The 18,198-nt window shown below is 40.0% G+C and overlaps 1 protein-coding gene across 1 annotated transcript in view; it reads left to right on the forward strand.

Moving 5' to 3' along the window:
* The window catches only part of TIPARP (TCDD inducible poly(ADP-ribose) polymerase), a 28,335-nt gene extending 19,733 nt beyond the window's left edge, over positions 1-8,602 (forward strand). Inside the window, exons 4-6 of the mRNA XM_010986425.3 lie at positions 522-682; positions 5,611-5,889; positions 6,542-8,602. Of these exons, the coding sequence (XP_010984727.1) occupies positions 522-682; positions 5,611-5,889; positions 6,542-6,989 (888 nt within the window). The 3' untranslated portion in view covers positions 6,990-8,602. The remainder of the gene's footprint in view (positions 1-521; positions 683-5,610; positions 5,890-6,541) is intronic.
* The last annotated feature ends 9,596 nt before the right edge of the window (positions 8,603-18,198 follow it).

Raw genomic sequence — 18,198 nt, forward strand, 5'->3', positions numbered from 1 at the left:
CTTAAGTAATCATTAGTATCTGATACCTTCCAAAGAGATTAAGAGGCTGTTTAAAATGTATTTTCAGAATAGCTGGACTGTCCCTGTGTTTCTCCTCTGAGAGGTTTCTTGGGATTTGAACTCAGCTGGTTCATTTGAACTGCATACACTACCATCTTTAATCCTCTTCTGAAATTTCTTTAAGAAATATAAACAAAAAGATCTCCAGGACATTGTTAAGGCCTCAAAATAAAATAGACTAGTTCCCTGTGCCCCACATATTTCGTAAGTTGAAGTCCATGTTCTTCTGAACAGGAAGCATCTTTCTATTCTGCATCTTTGAAAAAAATGAATAAATAAAATTTCCTACATATAATGGGAAATAATTTGACTAACTGTACTTTATTGAAACTCTTCTGATGTTAACAGTGTGGTTAATTGTTCTTACCTTTAGTTATATTAACATTCTTCATATTTTACAGTGATTACATTTATTGTATTTTAAACTTTTTTTCCCCTTTACCTTGTTTTCTACTCCATAGTCTGTTATTCGATTGATTGAAGAAGCCAACTCTCGGGGTCTGAAAGAAGTCCGGTTTATGATGTGGAACAACCACTACATTCTTCACAACTCATTCTTCAGGAGAGAAATAAAAAGGAGACCCCTCTTCCGCTCCTGTTTTATACTGCTTCCATATTTACAGTAAGTGTCCAGTGGAAGTCGCATCTTTACTCTCATTTTATGTAAATGTACAGCTGAATACCAAAGAGAAAAAGACTGACACTAACTTTTTTATTACCTCTAGAATGTGAAATTCTGAGTTATTCTTCAATTCTTCAAATAATAGTATCGGGTTAGTTGTAGCTTATCTGAACTCTAAAGGAGTGAGTACCCTATTGGATTTTTTGAACTGAAAAAGTAAACATTCTTCCACAACTAAAAGTAATTATGTCTAGAATGAGGCAGAGTTTGCATTTGCCTCCTTCATGAAAGATTGAGATTCCCTTCCGTGTTACGGGAGTTTCCCAGCCCTGGCAGGCCGTCTTGGCGAGTAGAGAGAGTCCCTCAAGATGGAGTCCTCCATTCTTCTTCCTTGAGTGAGTTTGTATGAGAAGTCATCACCTTTTCAAAGAATTTGCATCCTCATTTGCTAATTAAGGCCCATCTTCCTGTAATACTCACTAAAATTACCTGTCAGACTTTTACGTTGAGACTGAACTCATCCTTCTGAGTTATAGATGAACTCTCCTTCTACTTTCCCAAGTGCCATTTTTCCTTTCCCTCTCTGGAGAGCCCACTGGCACATCTCAGTAGATGCCAAAAGGTGGGCACTTTACAATTAGCATGGCCATCTTTTGAAAGTATTCTAGGGAAGCCATTACATACTCTAGTCAGATATACCATATTTGAGCTTGATTTTTTTAAATGATAGTAGATTTACTTGGTTTTATGAATTGGGGAGGTCTACATTAATACTGGTTGGTCTCTTCTGATCTTTGAGGTGAAGATAATTTTTTAATATTCTTATTAGTAGTTTTTTATTTCAAGCCCAAAGTGTTTTTCCCAGATAATTATGGCAGAATCTTAATGATTCTAATTCTGAGATTGCAAAGAGAACATTCCCTGAAACGCTCAGTATCCAAAAACAGTTTGTTAAAAGGCCAGATTTAGAAATAGATACTGATTTGAGGTAAATGTGTGCTTTCTTCCTAGTCCAAGTGTGAAAAATTTTACCTTGTAGGGTTTTTTTTATTAGAAACTAATAAAAATGCCATTCTGTGATTTCACTATCACAGCTGGAGATAGCGTCAGCGTCCAGTAGTTAGGAACATACTGTCCTCCTAGTGAGACAGTAGGACTCATTAGTGAGACCAGCAGCCTGGCATGCTGAGCCAATCAAGCAAGATGCAGCTTCTATGTGAAAGGAAGAATGCTCATTCAAGTGCTGTACCGTTGGGGAGTTTTACAGAATGGTGAAAATTGATTTGTCTTAGGATTGAAACAAGTAATTATGGAATACCCTCTCTCCCTATCTTTGTTTTTAAACTTAGGCTTGTTTTGTAAAAGTATGAACTATGAAAATAAGATAAGCAGGTAGTAGAATTAATGCCACAAATAGGGCCTTACTATTTATAACATGGGCTTACAAGAGAACAAAGAAAGTCACTCTGTTCTTTTCCTTATTCTTTTTAAAATTTCCTATTTTAGTCGTCTTGTCTGGAACACTGATAATTGGGCATAAAGTAAGAGCTTAGCAAATCAAAAAGATTATGCAGACATTTCAACGGGAAAAGAGCAGAGCAGCAGAAAGTTCACCAGGGTGGAATGGGAAAACGCAGCCATTCAGTTCCTATCTGCCCTAGAGTCTGGGACTGAGGGGGCACTTGGGCCGGCCTAGTGGGGAGGAGGAGGAGGAGGGAGACTAGTTCCCAAAAGCAGCTTTCAGAAGCAAATTTCTAGAGAGACCGTGATCTTAGCCAGGAAGAAAATTTTGTTCTTAAATGTGAGTAAATGCAAAGGGTCAAAGAAAAACATAGGTGTCCCAAAGGCCACAATTATCAGGGAATCAGAGACACCTAAGAATTGGGAATGCTAGACTTGGGAGGAGGTTGAGGAGCACTGGCTTAATTCATGAATTTCCTGCAGATGTGGCTCTTTTTAAATGAGTGTTTCCCTGCTGCTGTTTTTCCCCTTCCAGTTTTATTGAGATATAATTGACATCAAACATTCTATAAATTTAAGGTATACAGCATAGTGATGTAACATATAAATATATATAATATAGTAAAATTACTACCACAGTCAAGTTTCGCTAATATTCCTAATGGTTAAAAAATTTCCTGTGTGTTTGCCAATTTCTAGTAGGGCTGATAAAAAGCATCTTATTCCTTAGTATTAGAATACTTGAGCTGAGGCTGCATAAAACAAATATTCGACTTAGAGGTTTGGAAGTCCATTTCAGCTGAAAGGACTTCTACCTTGTGCAGTCACCTCTTGGTCAGGAGGAGGCCTGAAAGGATTTCTTTGACTTGTCCCCAAATAGGATAAAATGAATTAATTTTTCCCTCATCACTGAAATAGGTTAGGAAGCCTTTCAGAATGGCCAGGGGAGGGAAGGAGAGTGATAAAAGGTGACCTTGGATTCTGAAAATTCATTCATCAGAGGCCCTGAGTACAGGCTCCGTAGCCTTCGACTCTGCGGGTCTAAAGCAGGCCGGCGCGCACGTGGAGCGTTACCCGAGTGCCCGCGGGCTGAGCGCTGGCCCCGCAGCCTCCGAAAACAAAGCCGCGTGTGAAACTGTCTTTAGAATATGGATTTTTAACCCCTGGCAACAAGAGTGTAGAAGTTCATCAGATAGATGTCCACATGCATTTTTATGTTTTAGCCCAACTAGGATGCTAGCTTATTAAAAAGCATCAAGGGGTAGGAATGGATGCTTAACCAAATATATAAGAAACCTAATTTAATTTCATGGGATGGACAGGATTTATTTTCGCAGGCACATTTTCAAGCATATGTAAGGAAATAACGGAGCCCCATTTCCCTGAAAAAGGAAAGGATACATTTTGTGAAACTGATTTCTAGGCAGGAGTGGTATCAGAAAGAAAAGGAGCAATGACAGCGTGAAACCTATTTTGGGCAGAGTGGTTGGGAGAATCTTACCTTCCTCCTTCAACCCAGAAACTTTTGTTGATAACTTCACCCCCTAACAGGACTGGAAGGCCTGGCGGGCTAGGACATACTCTCTTTGCAGAGCAGGGGTAGAGAGAACAGCTAAAATAAAGAGATTATATTCTACTTCCTGCCATTCCTTCAGAATAGTGATGGCTTTTTAAGGAGTCACAGACCTTTCAGAATCTGATTAAAGCAGTTGGGCCTCTCAGAAAAATGTACCAGCGAAAGGAAGGCTCTGGAGGAATCTGTCAGGGCTTTGTGAAAATGCTCCAGAAGACAGAGCTCTTGTGCCTTCTGTTGTGAAGGTTGGAGAAACCAGCATCCTTTTAGGTCTGCTCCTGAATTTAAAAGCACCGCAGGGGAATTCTGCTGTAAGCCCTGGATCCACCCAGAGATGTCTCTTCCTCACAAAAGTATTTGGAGGCAGAATAAATCGGAGGCACAGCTACTTGAAGGGGGTAGGGGCTAGAGAAGGCAGTTGCGCCTTTACAGCTTTTAGCTTCTAATCAAGCCATCTCTTAAAAATCAAAAGACCGTGAGGTAGTGGTAATGGTAGTGGGGGTCAGGCAGACCTGAGTTGCATTCCTAGTATCTGTCCATCACAAAGAAAGAAAGAAATATATGTGTATATGAATTGTAAAGTATATGGAAATGCAGAGTATGCACTTAGAAACTAGATAAGCTTGCACTCAAATCCTGTCTGTTCTTTACTAGTGAGGCAGGCAGTTTTTTGAAAGGTGTGGATAACCAAGCCATCTTACAGGGTTGCTATATGTAGCAATACTCTGTGTAAAATGCTTGCTCCATAGTATGTGCTTAGTATCAGGTGGCTGTAATTATGAGGAGGCTGATGGTAAGATATGCTCTCAGAGATTAGATGCATGTTCACCCACAGTTGTAACCTCTGTGTCACAAAGCTCTTTTGAAAATTTCAGTTTCCTAATCCATTTGGCAGACTTACTGCTTCCTTGTGACTACTGCATGCTGATGGGTCTCAGGGGCAGGATTTCCTTTCTCTCTGCTTCTTCCCTTTTGCTCTGATTTGAAAATGGCCAAGAAATATGATTTAAATCATTTAATCAGGGAGGAATAAGTAACAAAGCTGCTGCTTGTCTAAACTGATCCTTCAAAGTAACAGACCTGAATTTATGGTTCAAGGATATTCTGGTGTCTAGAGCTTAAAGTAATTAGCTCCATCTTAAGCATATCTGAAGTTATAAAATTTGAATAGTATTGATGGTTTTGTTGTTATATGTGGTATTTTAAAATGAAGCAGTTGCTCGCTCTCTTGCCTTCTGAGACAGCCTGCACTCTATCTATGGAGTGTGTAGCTTTCTAAACTTGCTTTCACTTAAAAAAAAAAAAAAAAAAAAAGCAAATGCCAAATGTCACCTTTTAATACCTGCTCTATGGTTTTTGTTTGTTTTCATACAAAGCCTACAGTGTAAGCTTTTTATTTTTAATATTTTCTCTCATCTCCCTGGAAGCTCTCTCTTGCCCACCTGCCTCACTTTGTCTCCGCTCACTATGCACCCCCATCTACGTAGCCTTCAGTAATGATGTGTTTTTTGCTTAGTACAGCAGTTTGAAGAATGCATGCAGATTATCGTTCCTCCCTTGAAACAGAGTTTAAATCTATAGGCAAAAGAGGAATCCAGGAATCAGAATGTGAAGTTATTTATAAATTAGTTCTTGCTTGCTAGCCTTGCAGCATTACATTCCAGAGTTTTCTCCATAAGGAGGAGGCCAGGGAAAGCCAATAAATAATAGGTTATCTCTGTACAATCAGTGTTTGCTGTAAGATTTTTTTAATAGATATCATTTTCTATATTGTTTTTTAAAAAGCATTTGGCCTATGCAAATTGTAACATTAGACACTGCGATGGAGTGCTCTAATGTGAGGTGTACTCACTGCTGAGTGTTTGACATTGCCATTCCTCCCTTTCCCTTCTAGGACACTTGGTGGTGTTCCCACACAGGCTCCTCCGCCACTTGAAGCAACCTCCTCATCACAGATCATATGCCCTGATGGAGTCACCTCAGCAAACTTTTACCCTGAAACTTGGGTTTATATGCATCCATCTCAGGACTTCATCCAAGTGCCTGTTTCTGCAGAGGACAAAAGTTATCGAATCATTTATAATCTTTTTCATAAGACTGTGCCTGAATTTAAATATAGAATTTTGCAAATATTGAGAGTCCAAAACCAATTTCTTTGGGAGAAATATAAAAGGTGAGTCAGCAGTATGAAAAGTTCAAGAGAGCTTTTCTTCATGTAGCTGATGACAAGTGACACAGTAGTCAAGACTTACACAGAACTTAATATGTCATCTTTTTAATATTAACTCATGTAATTCTCATAACACACCTGTAAGTAGGATTCTTACAGTCTCCATTTTACAGAGAGGAAACAGTCACAGGAAGGTTGGGTAGCCTGCCACACGTCACATGGCTGAGAAGATACGGTGCTGGCATTTGAACCCCGGCAGTCTAGCACCAGAGGCCTTGTTCTTAATCACTTTACTGTGTGGCCTCTCAAGTCCCCAACAAATTAATGGAATTCAAAGGGGATGCAGGTCGTTCTGAGAAACTTCAGAATTAAGGTGTAATTAGACAGGGAAGTCATCCTGAGAAGGTAAGATGTGAGAATGAACTAGATTTGAAATGCAAGAGAGAAAACAAGTGAACAAACGGCTGGTGGAGAAAAAAGGAAAAGGGCTTTTCTTGTCTGTGGTGGAAAAGTCTAAATTTTTAGTATGATCTTTGATGGTATTTTGCCCTCGATACCTCCGCTGAAACCATAGAGACGTTTATGACTGCATCATGCCTATTGAACTGACCTATACTTCCCTTTTTCTGAATTTCCTGACCACTCTTTGCATTAGGAAAAAGGAATATATGAACAGGAAAATGTTTGGCCGTGACAGAATAATAAATGAGAGACATTTATTTCATGGAACATCCCAGGATGTGGTCGACGGAATCTGTAAGCACAACTTTGACCCTCGAGTCTGTGGAAAGCACGCTACGATGTTTGGACAAGGCAGTTACTTTGCAAAGAAGGCAAGCTACTCTCATAACTTTTCTAAGAAGTCCTCCAAAGGAGTCCATTTCATGTTTCTGGCCAAAGTGCTGACTGGCAGGTACACGATGGGCAGCCATGGCATGAGGAGGCCCCCGCCCGTCAACCCCGGCAGTGTCACCAGCGACCTGTATGACTCTTGTGTGGATAATTTCTTTGAGCCTCAGATTTTTGTCATTTTTAATGATGACCAGAGTTACCCTTATTTTGTTATCCAGTATGAAGAAGTCAGTAACACTGTTTCCATTTGAAAAACCTTGGTACTGCTAAATTATTTGTATGAACTCAATCCAGCATTTGTAGCAGGTTTTGGACGGGTGGGACAGAGCGGGGGAACAGCATTGGACATTAATAGGGCACTTTTAAGAGCTATTTTTTTAAGTGCTAGAAAGTGAGATTTTTAAGAAAAACACAGGTTTTAAAATGACCACTTATTCTTTAATTATTTACTAATTGTTGTTAGTGTACTCAGTGTGGAAAAGACTACATATTGCACACTCTTTTCACTCACACTTGTACATATAGGCAGCAATGTTATTAGGAGCATTTTAAAGAAACCGAGCAGCCTAACTAATTACATGTGACTCAAGTCTGGTAGGAGTTTGGCCAGATGACATGGAGGCTGCGAGCTAAGTGCGGATTCTGTTTATTTACAAAGATAAAACTGCCTGGAACTAGTACTACCACACTGACTCCTTGTCCAGAGCACCAGTGCTGTGGGGTAGGATGAGTTCATGGCATCCTGGTGGGTGGAAAGAAGCTTCTGTCAGTAGGACTGAAACGTGTCACCCCACCAGAGAGCATCCATGACTTTCACTGTTCTGCAGAGTTTGCCTGAGAACTCGGGTTCTTTTTAGAGGAAGTAAGAAAAAAGGAAACATGTGGAAAATTTTTGTCACCAGCAAAATTTTTCATTAACTGGTTATATGAAATGTGATTCTTGTGTTGTTAAACTTCAGCCTCGGAAAACTCAAGTCTCTTTCATTGCCATCCTCCCCAGCTTGAAGGAGGTGGGCACCTTATTTGGTTAAAGCCAGTCTTGAGAATTAGAAGTATTACTTCTGATGAGGGTTGCAGACTCAGGCCCTGACCGAAGGCTTTAGAGGAAGGGAGTCCATCTGTAACTGGATTGATCAGGTTTATTACTGTGCTTTGCACAAGGCAGACCCTCCAGAACGCACTCACTGACATGGAAATGCTGTTAAAGGAGGTGAGCCCACTCCTACACCTGCTTAGCCAGAGGCAGCTGGGTTCCCCAGCCAGCTCTGTCTTACACTGCTTCACAGAAACACAAGTTTGGAAAGTGAGGCCCTGGCCCCGCAGGGATGGCGTTAGGTGAGCGTGCCGACACCTCAGCTCGGAGCCTCGTGGCCCCGTGCGCTTCGCCCTCAGCAGATACCCGGGATTTACAAAAGTGGAAGTAGTTGTTCACAAGAGAATTCACCACAGAATTCTCTCAGATACCAAGCTCTCCTAGTATGTCTGTGGTTATTTCATTCACACACAACTCTTCAGGAACTAGTGTTGTTTAGAGCAAGATATATCTATACTGATGTCTCAGTGAATCAGCCTGTTCAAGCACTTGTCGGGGCTTCCACAGTTATTTATTTTGCCCTAGTTGGTCCTGTTGTTTGCTGCCATTGGCATGAAACAGCCAATTGTGGCTGGTACAGCTGTCCTTTCATTCAGTTACGAATTGTAAACCAGTGATTCCCAACCTTTTCAAGTTAAGACACCTTACCATTGCTTATTTGATTTTATGAAACTTGTTCCTTTTTTTCTCCCTAAAGGAAAAAAGCTTTATGACATATTTATTTTTTTAATAAAACTAAGCAAAAATAAAAGTTCTGGTAATTCTTTAAAACTTCTTGTTGTCTTGGTTCCATTTAATACAACAGAATTCAACACATAGTGGATGATCTGTGAATGATGGTCGGGTGATGGAATGAATGTGGGATTGAGGGACTGAATGAACGGACCTAACCAGAAACTGCTGCCTAGACGCTTGTGCTTTGAGAATCAGCAGAAAGCACATTATCTAGCAGTCGACTGTAAGTCACCTACAAAATATTCACTATTCTCTTGTAAATGTTTAAGGGAAAGGGACAAGTTTTATATCAGCAAACAGCTGTAGTAAAAAAAAAAAAAATAGTATAACCAGGCTGTCCCCTTCAACAGGTGCTGAAGGAAATATAAAAATCTTGTAGAAATCTTGTCAGCTCTCAAGCGCCTTAGCTCTCAGGTAACTTAAAGCACCAGATTGGTGAACACAAGCGTCTCAGACCGGCCTTCCCTGCAGTGTGATGATTTTTAAATTCATGTATAGTATTGTATGTTGTTTTAACTAAGCAAGAACTCTGGAGTCAGACTAAATTTTGTAATGGTTCCATGGATTTACAACATACTGAAAGGCATTCAGCATATCTATCTCCCTACCAGCACAGCTGTACTTACGCTATTTCAGAGAGCTGGAATTTACTCTTAATTTAAACTATAATTAAGATTTCCAGGGGAAGTCTCCAAATGCCCTAAGACATTCCAGTGTCTTTCAGTTCTGTAGACAGGAAGGATTCTTGTGTGCACAAAGTTTATAAATATTGAGCCCTTTGTCATTGTAAATTCTAAAACCCAACTCTGCCTTTTGCTACAGACCTCATATTAAATGATTATTTGGGCGTAAAAATAATCGTTAGGGCCTGAAATACTGATCTTTAAAGACGAAATTTTTTTTCAATGTAAGGTCTGAAAATGACTTTTAAAAAAGAAATACTCAATACCTAAACAGGTCCTGTACAGTTAGTTTAAATCAGAGGGCTTTTTCCCACTTATTTAAGGAAGGTAAGATGGTTTCTCGTTTTCCTTAATTGGGATAAGATCATCAAAATGTGTTTAGAAAGTTCTGTATGGCACTTTTCTGAAATCTAATCCACATCACCTATGATCACCTATGTTGTGCTATTTTGTGCCTTTTTTCTTAAGCTCATAACTGTGTTATAATCTTGGACGAATTACTTAACCTTTATTTGGTTAGTGTTCTCATCTTTGAGTTTTGTTTTCTTTTTTTTAATGAAAGTCTATGAATGATAAGACTGTTCTGACTTTGAGACCCTACAATGCAAACTTTTTTTTGGGTAAAGTACAAACTGATAGCATTTATTTAAAAATTAAAAGCCAGAAACAGGTTCGTTAAAAACGATAGTGTTGGGTTTTAAAAACAGACCCGTCTAGTTTATCCATTTAGGAACTCTCGGCAAGTAAAATAAATGAAACAGCATTTTGCCTTAGCTTGCTAACCTTACGTTTTCATAGAAAAAGATGCTATCAAAGTTTCATCAACATTATTAGTTGGTCTTTATTTTATTGCTTTACTCCCTCAGCATATTTTGGGGGAGACTAACTCCTGAATAGAACCCTCAGGCAGTTCTTGTAAGGCTTTAGTCTTACATGAATGGGAGGTTTGTGTGTTAGAAGTATTTTATGAAGAATGCTAAATTCTCCAGACTAAAGCAGGGCTGCCCAGCCACTTTGACAATGTCAGAATTTCATGGACTTAATTGTTAAGTACCTAATGACTAATAAAATGAAAAATGATCAAAAACTGCTATGAATTCAGTGATCTTTGAAAGCAAATTTGTATTATCATCACAACCATATCTATGTTTGATACGTAGGATACACTTAGCCTACAGACAGCATTTGGGGCTCAAATGGATTAATGGGCTCTTTACAATAACTTCCATATGCCGCTAAGGTTTATCAACAGCAAGGTGGAAACCACTATATTTCTATATTCAAGTTTTGTAACTATATTTCCTTAATAATATCCAGTCCTAAAATAGCCTTAATCAAACCAGCTAAGAGGCTCAACCCAGTGTTCAAGAGCCTCTAACCCTTCTAATACTTAGCAAGTTTTAGGTACCAAATTGCCGTCACTTGGGTCTTTTGTTTAGATACATCGGCTGCACTTCAGAGTGTTTCACAGGACATTAAGGGTTGCATGGACAGATTGGAGTGGCACGAGTACACTAAACAGATGCTATTCAACTACCTGATAATGTAAGACTCTTCAATTCTTGTGCAACCATCAGTTTGTAAGATTTCTGAGTAGCTCTGATGGATTTGGGGCATTAACTCATACTTTCCTGACAGAGGTCCTACTTGAAGGTTTGCATTTCGTAGTATCTTGGTCAAGGTTTTAAGTCAAAATTTCTAAGCTGAGTGCAATGAACTGTTGCTGTTAGGAGTAGCAACCATAAATCTAATTAGCATTACTCTCAATGATCTAAGCCAGCTGAACCTAGTAACTACAAACTTGAGTTCCAACCACTCATAAATGTAGCCGAATTTCTTCTAAATGTAAATTTCTACTCATATGACTACATTTTCTAAAAATACAAGTTTGTAGTTTTATTTATAACTAACTTGTAGGCATATAAGTCAGTGCTACATAGAAGTGGGAATGCAGATTTTGTGAATCACTGTTACTCAATTTTGCAATGAATTACTGTCATCAGAAAGCAATGGCTTAGTCACAAGCCTGTCTGAGAAATCAACACAATCTTAGTATGTGGCTCGTGGACTAATTAAGATAAAGAACGTAAAGCAGTTAGCACAGTGCCCGGCTCATGGTATACAATCAAATTTTAGCCAGTGGTAGTAATAACAGAAGTGGTGGTATAGTAGGCTGAATAATGGCCCCAAAGATATTCAAGTCCTATTCCCAGGAACCTGTGAATGTTACCTTATATGGCAAACAAGGCTTCGCAGATGTGATTAAATTAAAGTCTTGAGATGGGGTGATGGTTCTGGATTATCCTAGGAGACCCAGTGGAGTCTCGAGGGTTCTTATAAGAGTGAGGCAGAAGGTCAGAAAGAGACTGGAAGATGCTCTGCTGCTGATTCTGAAGATGGAGGGTGAGTCCATGAACCAAAGAACGTGGGTGGCTCTAGATACAGGAAGGGTAAGCCTCCAGGGGAATGCAGTCTGACGGACACCCTGATTTTAGGACTTCTGACCTCCAGAACTGTGAGAAAATAAATTTGTGTTGTTTTAAGCTGCTAGGTCTGTGGTAATTTGTGACAGCAGCAATAGGAAACTAACTCGGGTAGTAAATATAACAGAAATTACATTGGAGAGTCATCAGGAGGATGCTCTAGTGTAGATTAGTAATTAGAAAGAGCACTACAAAGATGAAACATCCCAAGGCTTGCTGGAAATGTTTAAAGATTATATGAAATCCCAAGAGAGCAGACTACCAGTGGCTTCCAAGAGTAGCAAACACACATGCCAAAGACAAACCTCGCTTCAAAGAAGTCTGCTTCTACGGGGCAAAGACTGAATAAAGACAAGCACTGTACTAGTCGGATAGCCCAGTCTTCATGAAAGGCAGGGAGAGAAAGCAAATTACTTTCGAGAAACGACTGGTGAAAAAGATGTAGGAGTCGAAACTTTTAGCATTGAGGTTGTCTAATAGTGGGTTTACTTTGAAGATTCTAGCATCCTTTGAGTGATTTTTGTTCTTACATAGAAGAATATACAACTATTTAGAAAACATTTGTTGACTAGTTCCTAGAACCCAGGGAATTCCTCCTTGAAGTCACATTTTTAAAACTACAAACTAAAAAAATGAATAAAACGCAGCTAAGCAGGATATAATGAACACATGAAGTCTGTCTACCCCATCTCTTAGCATCAAAGCCAACCCCTCAGCTTTAAGGAAGTGCCACGGAAGCCTGGGCTTCTCACTCAGAATTTGGGATGGGAGGCAGGATTGGCAATGGGCAGCAGGAGAAATGGACACTCATCCTTCAGAATATGCTGGGACACCATGGGCCTTGAGCTTGTGGTGGTGAGATAAACCTACTTGGAGAGGATACAGTTAATTTAACTCGTTACCAGCAAGCAAACTCAGCTAGCTCTCTCCGTTAATGCAGACAGACATCTGATGGCATTCAGGTTATACGTGGCAGTATCTGATCAAGAAACTCAGGCAAACCCCATTCTGGGTATGCCTGGTTCCGCCCTGGATCCATCACTTCTCCCCACCAGATCTCTGAGGAGGTATTTGCCCAAAGGGAGCAAAGCAAAGAGACTCTTCATTATCAGCCAGGTCTTGGCTCCAACCTTTAATGCAATGAACTGGACTGAAGTTTGGAAGGTGGAAGGCTACTTCGTCTATTATTACTTAGGACCAAACGCCCTTCAACTACCCCCTCCTTCTCACGCCTTAAGTGGATTATTAGCCTTTACTTCTATGATATAGAGACCGGTTTAACTCACTTTCCTGCTAGCTCCAGAAGACGAAAATATTCATTATTCAGAGCAAGGGTTGACAAACTTCTTCTATAAAGAGCCTGATAATAAATATTTTAGACTGTGTGAGTCATACAGAACCTCACAGCTACTGAACCCTGACGCCGTAGCGCAAAAACAGCCACAGACAATGTGTAGGTGAATGAGAATGGCTGTGTTCCAATAAAACCTTACTCCTAGCCTCTGCCACCCCTCCTATGTACCACTTTTCATTCAGCCTAAGTATTTGTACCAAAGTTCATTTATTTCATTTGTCACTTGAGATGTCCAGGTACTGAATCAAATTTCTGCTTCTAGCTCCTACTAGCTGTGCTCCTAGTTATAGGGAAAGCATTATCATTGCTTGTTAACATCTGATTTTTTTCCCCTTCCTCTATTAGGCCATATTCAGCTCGAAAAGAAAATTGAAAACCCTTAGGAAGGTTGTGCCTTTGTGCCTGACATTATTTTTGAGGGTCTGTTTTCCACTTTGGGGGCAGTGATGGATCATGAGGCGGCTATGAGAAGACTTCCATCCTTGCACTGATAGACCTACCAGCTGAGAGGCAATCCTGTCCTTGCTGTTCTGGCTCAACAGAAACATCCCTTCAGAGGGCAGAGCAGATGATAAACCAACTGGATCTAATAGTGGCAGATAGTCTCTTACCAGGGTGCCAAGTGGATGGAAAAGTCTGACTTTGGGGTTTTCTGTCATAGGATGGCCAAGGGCCTAAAGAAGTTCCTAAAGGCAAAGAGTCACTTATAATAATTCCCATCCCCTTTTTCAAGAGGTATCTGGGTGGAGGTATGGTTCCCGAGAGCCAGGAAATAGAGCAGGGCATTTTCTCTAAAGACAAAGGGAGATGACAGGCTGGAAAAGGTAGAAATGATATTACAAAACCATGACCACATGTTTGACCAGGATCAGGATCAGCCCCGAGTCTGAAGGAGCCACTGTCAGATCTGTGAGAGATCAGGACTGGGATGTGGGTTTTATTCTATCCTTCTTCCAGAAACGGGGGGAAAAAGTGATGAGCAAAAAACGTTGGAAGCAGACGGCTGACAGACATGCCTATAGACTTCCCCAAATAAAGAACTCTAGAGAGTTTTGGTGGCTTTTCATAGAATTGCCCCAGGGCCTCGGAAAAGCCAACAAGGAGGCAGTGATGCTACGGAGGTAGTGATCATGAACTACCTGGGAAGATCATGAACTACTTTGGGAAGACTACAGGTGATGGACAACTGGGCCGGGAAACAGACATCAGGCAACCAGCAGGAAAATGCAACCACCAAAAGAATGTAAACACCCTCTGCAGAAACTCAGGGGCATATGCCTGTCTTCTCACAAATGAGATGGGAGGACTTGAGTCATTTTATTGGGATATTAAAAGGTGACCTTGGAGGGCTGGAGAACTTGGAGATATTTTAGGTATAATGATAATATTTACTGATGTTTATTGAACATTTGATATTTATTGAACATTTACTATGTGCTAGGCTCTGTATTAAGTGCCTTACGGGCCTCATCTCAATTTACAGTTGAGAAAATAAGACCTATAACAAATTATTTAAATCAAGAGAATGTAGCCAGTGAGTTTTAAACCTCTCTGCTAAATTCCAAACTCACGCTGAAAACTCACAAGTCTCCGAACATTGTGATGATGCATTCCTACCATTAGACTTTGGGGGCATGCACCCCAATCTATGTATATTTATTTACTCATAAATTATATATGTATATATCTTCTCCACTAATTATGTGCATTATAAAAGACATAAAAATAGAAGTCAAACAAAAAGTAAATTTTTTAAGTTTTAAAAACAAAAAATTTAAGTTTTAAAAATAAGAAATTATTAAATGCACAAAATATTTTTTGTTCTAACTAAAAAAACAATAGTAGCTGGAAAAAGTGTATCACAAATATATCCAAATGGAAATCATCCACCACTGACCGAGTTTACTAAACCATGATACTCATCTTTTTATTCGTAACCTCCTTAGACAAAGATTTGTTGAAATTTAGCTAGTCAAATATTCAGCTAGTCAAATGTTCATATTTTCAGATGTCATTCTTGGAAACTAATAGAAAAGTGTTGTATTTTTACACTTTTAACATACAGCTTCAAATTTCATTGAAACGCTTCACTTAAATGGCTTTTAAGTGGAAAATTTCACTTCCAAATGTTTCCAAGAGTGCATGTGAGAATATTTTTATGTGACATACTTACCTTTTTTTTTAAGAAACAGAATCATATAAAATGGAAACATATCAAAATATTCTTTTTCGAAATGTACTCTCCATAGTAGGCTTCTTGTGAAATACATAGCATTTCTCGTCCATTGTTTAAAAGTGAAAAGAGCACAGGGAACTATATTCAGTATCTTGGAATAAACTATAATGAAAAAGAATCGAAAAATAGATATATACATATACATGTATAACCAAATCACTTTGCTGTACACCTGAAACAAATATTGTAAATCAACTACATTTCAATTTTAAAAATAAATAATAAAAGTGAAAAGACAGTTTCACTTGAAAAGATAATTTAAATGTGTGGGCATTTTTTTGTTTTGTGGTTTTTTTCCAAAAATATTTTCTAGGTCACCAGCATCAACTGCTTGTCATCAGAAAGAGTCAGCAACTTTGAAACATTAGCATTTTCAGAAAATAAACATGTATAACTCATCTTCAACATCCCTTTCTTTTAAGAACTTCATCATGAGATAACCAGTGAACCTAGGTGTGAGCCAGATTCTCACGGCCACAATCCTCCCACACCCACCTCAAAACATCTTATAAAAATTGAACTACTTAGATAGGGTTTGGCAAGTGTTTTCTGTGAAGGCCTCAACAGTAAACGTTTTAGGCTTTTCAGGCCATACAGTGTTACAACTTCTCAACTCAGCCATTGTCACCTGGAAACATCCGTAGATGATATGCAAACCAAGGCATATGGCTGTGTAAGTAAAACTTTATTTACAAAAACAGGTATCACGTGGGATTTGGCTGTGATCGTAGTTTGCTCCCCCGAGATTTAGGATGACATAATCCTTAAATCCACTCAGCCCAGCACAGATAACCTGCCATATGTTCTTCCAAAAGAGAAGAGTGCTGAGCATTGTCGGCTCTGGGAACCTCTCACTTCTGACCGAGGGTACCGCACCTACTGTGCGTGATACGTGTCCTTCTAATGGACAGGCCTGATGAGGGTGCCAGTGTCACCAAAGCTCAAAGTTGGGGAAACTTAAGATTTTTCTTAAATTATTTTTAGATAAAAAAGAATGTAAGTAGACGTTCCTATATTTTTGTCTTTCATCTCAGTTGATCACTGTTTACACCATATTCTCAAGATATTGACTCAAAGCTACTGCACATCTGCCTGTGAAAGCAGGTCTCTGGGATACAGTGGGAGGTGAAGTGAAGGAGAGGGAGTGTGGGGCCTCTGCTGTCTCTAACACTAGCCCGCTTTCAGATGGGTGGGTCGGGGGTGCAATGTGATGACTGCCTTGAAGAAAGAAGGTCAAGGAGTAACGATGAACTAATGGAAGAAGAAACAGAACAGGCTGTGGGCTTTGGACAGACTTTCTAATCAACATCCAGACAGAGCTGATCATGCTCTCACCCACCCCATTGTCATGATTCAATTAAAGGTATGTCTCTACCACTAGGCTAGGAGCTCCTGGGGGTGTCTTTGTATCTTCGGTAACTTTTTTTTTTTTGAAGAGACCAGGTGTCATGAACACTCAATGAACAATGTTTGTTGGGTGAGTGAATGCAGACATGCAGAAGAACCACCACAAGATTTGGGACCCACTCTTTAGGAATAAGGCTAATTTAAGATTAGCTAAAATCAGACAGACACATAAAAATATGAGGCGGTAGACGTCTCCAAAGTGTCCCTGCGCATCAGAGACCCACCCCGAGCGAGGGAGGGCAGAAATTACTATGACTCGGCAGAAGGGGACATTTCACCACCACCAGGAGATGTGCTGCATGAGGAGGAGGTGTAGGCAGGGCACCCGGTTGTTTTAATTGTGTTTTTTCACAGCTAGCCCGAGTGGCAGTAATTTAGTTGATTTAACCAACACAGACTACAGAACTGGAAAATTCTGATAAAACACAATCGACTTAATGCCAAATTATGTGGTTTGTTTAGACTTACTGAACTGGAAAATGCCAAATCCCTTTTCACTTGGCACTGCATCAATATTACCTGCAACGATTAAGAGCAGAATCCCAGACCAGGTCAAGATACCAGCCAGCTGATGACCTATTATCCTCAAGCAGGCATGGCTTCCCCTGCCAACGAAGGCTACTCCCATCTTCTGTGTTTCGTGTTTGAGTTGCTGTCACTTTATATGTCGCGTGCTGTTCAACCTGGACCTTAGCTGTCAGTTAAGATTCTTTTGGCCACACTAATCTTTGTGGGCCTTACATATAGGCTCGCTCTCTCTCTTTATTCCCCTCCCTCCCAGCTCAGCTCTCTGAAAATTCCTGCTGAATCAACATATTCACTTCTCTTTAGGACAGGGAAATGGACCACACACTTTGAAACAGAGTGAATAGAGGTGTGAGTAGAATGTGAAGGTAGGAAATTCATGTTACTTTTCAGGCAGCAAAGGACTCCGCTTGGAGAAAGAAAAGCTAAATTCTAGCCCCAGCTTTTCTGATAGATGCATCCAAGTTACTTAACCCTTCTAGGCCTCAGTTTCCTCATCTGTACAATGTCAGATCCCCACTATCCCTTCCAACTCTGTGGTCCTAAGACAAATTAAGAAATAATAAGTCCATCATTAACCCTAAAGACCTTGACCTTAGTGACATAATAGGGCTGCATCAAGAAAGTCATCTGATTCCAGGCCTAGTGTCTCCAAAGAGGGATCTCAAAATAGAAGGCGGGAAATACAAGAGGAAACCACGATCCTTCACACTTGTCACCCCTCATCTCCACCAGACCCTCAGACACACTTACTGCCCATGAGAGAGCAGCCCCTCCTTGGGACAGAGCCCATTTCAGGCTGGATTTCTAGAGGTCTCTCTGAATTATTCTTTCTCAGGGTTCTCTCTGTCCATCTCCACCAGCCAGTGTCCACACCACAGCCCTTTCCCTCCCTCCTCCAAGAATACCAGAGGGTGTGTGTCTTCAAGGGCCACCAAAGCCTT

The sequence above is a fragment of the Camelus dromedarius genome, chromosome 2 (genome assembly GCF_036321535.1).
Source record: "Camelus dromedarius isolate mCamDro1 chromosome 2, mCamDro1.pat, whole genome shotgun sequence".
In the NCBI taxonomy this organism is placed as follows: domain Eukaryota; kingdom Metazoa; phylum Chordata; class Mammalia; order Artiodactyla; family Camelidae; genus Camelus; species Camelus dromedarius.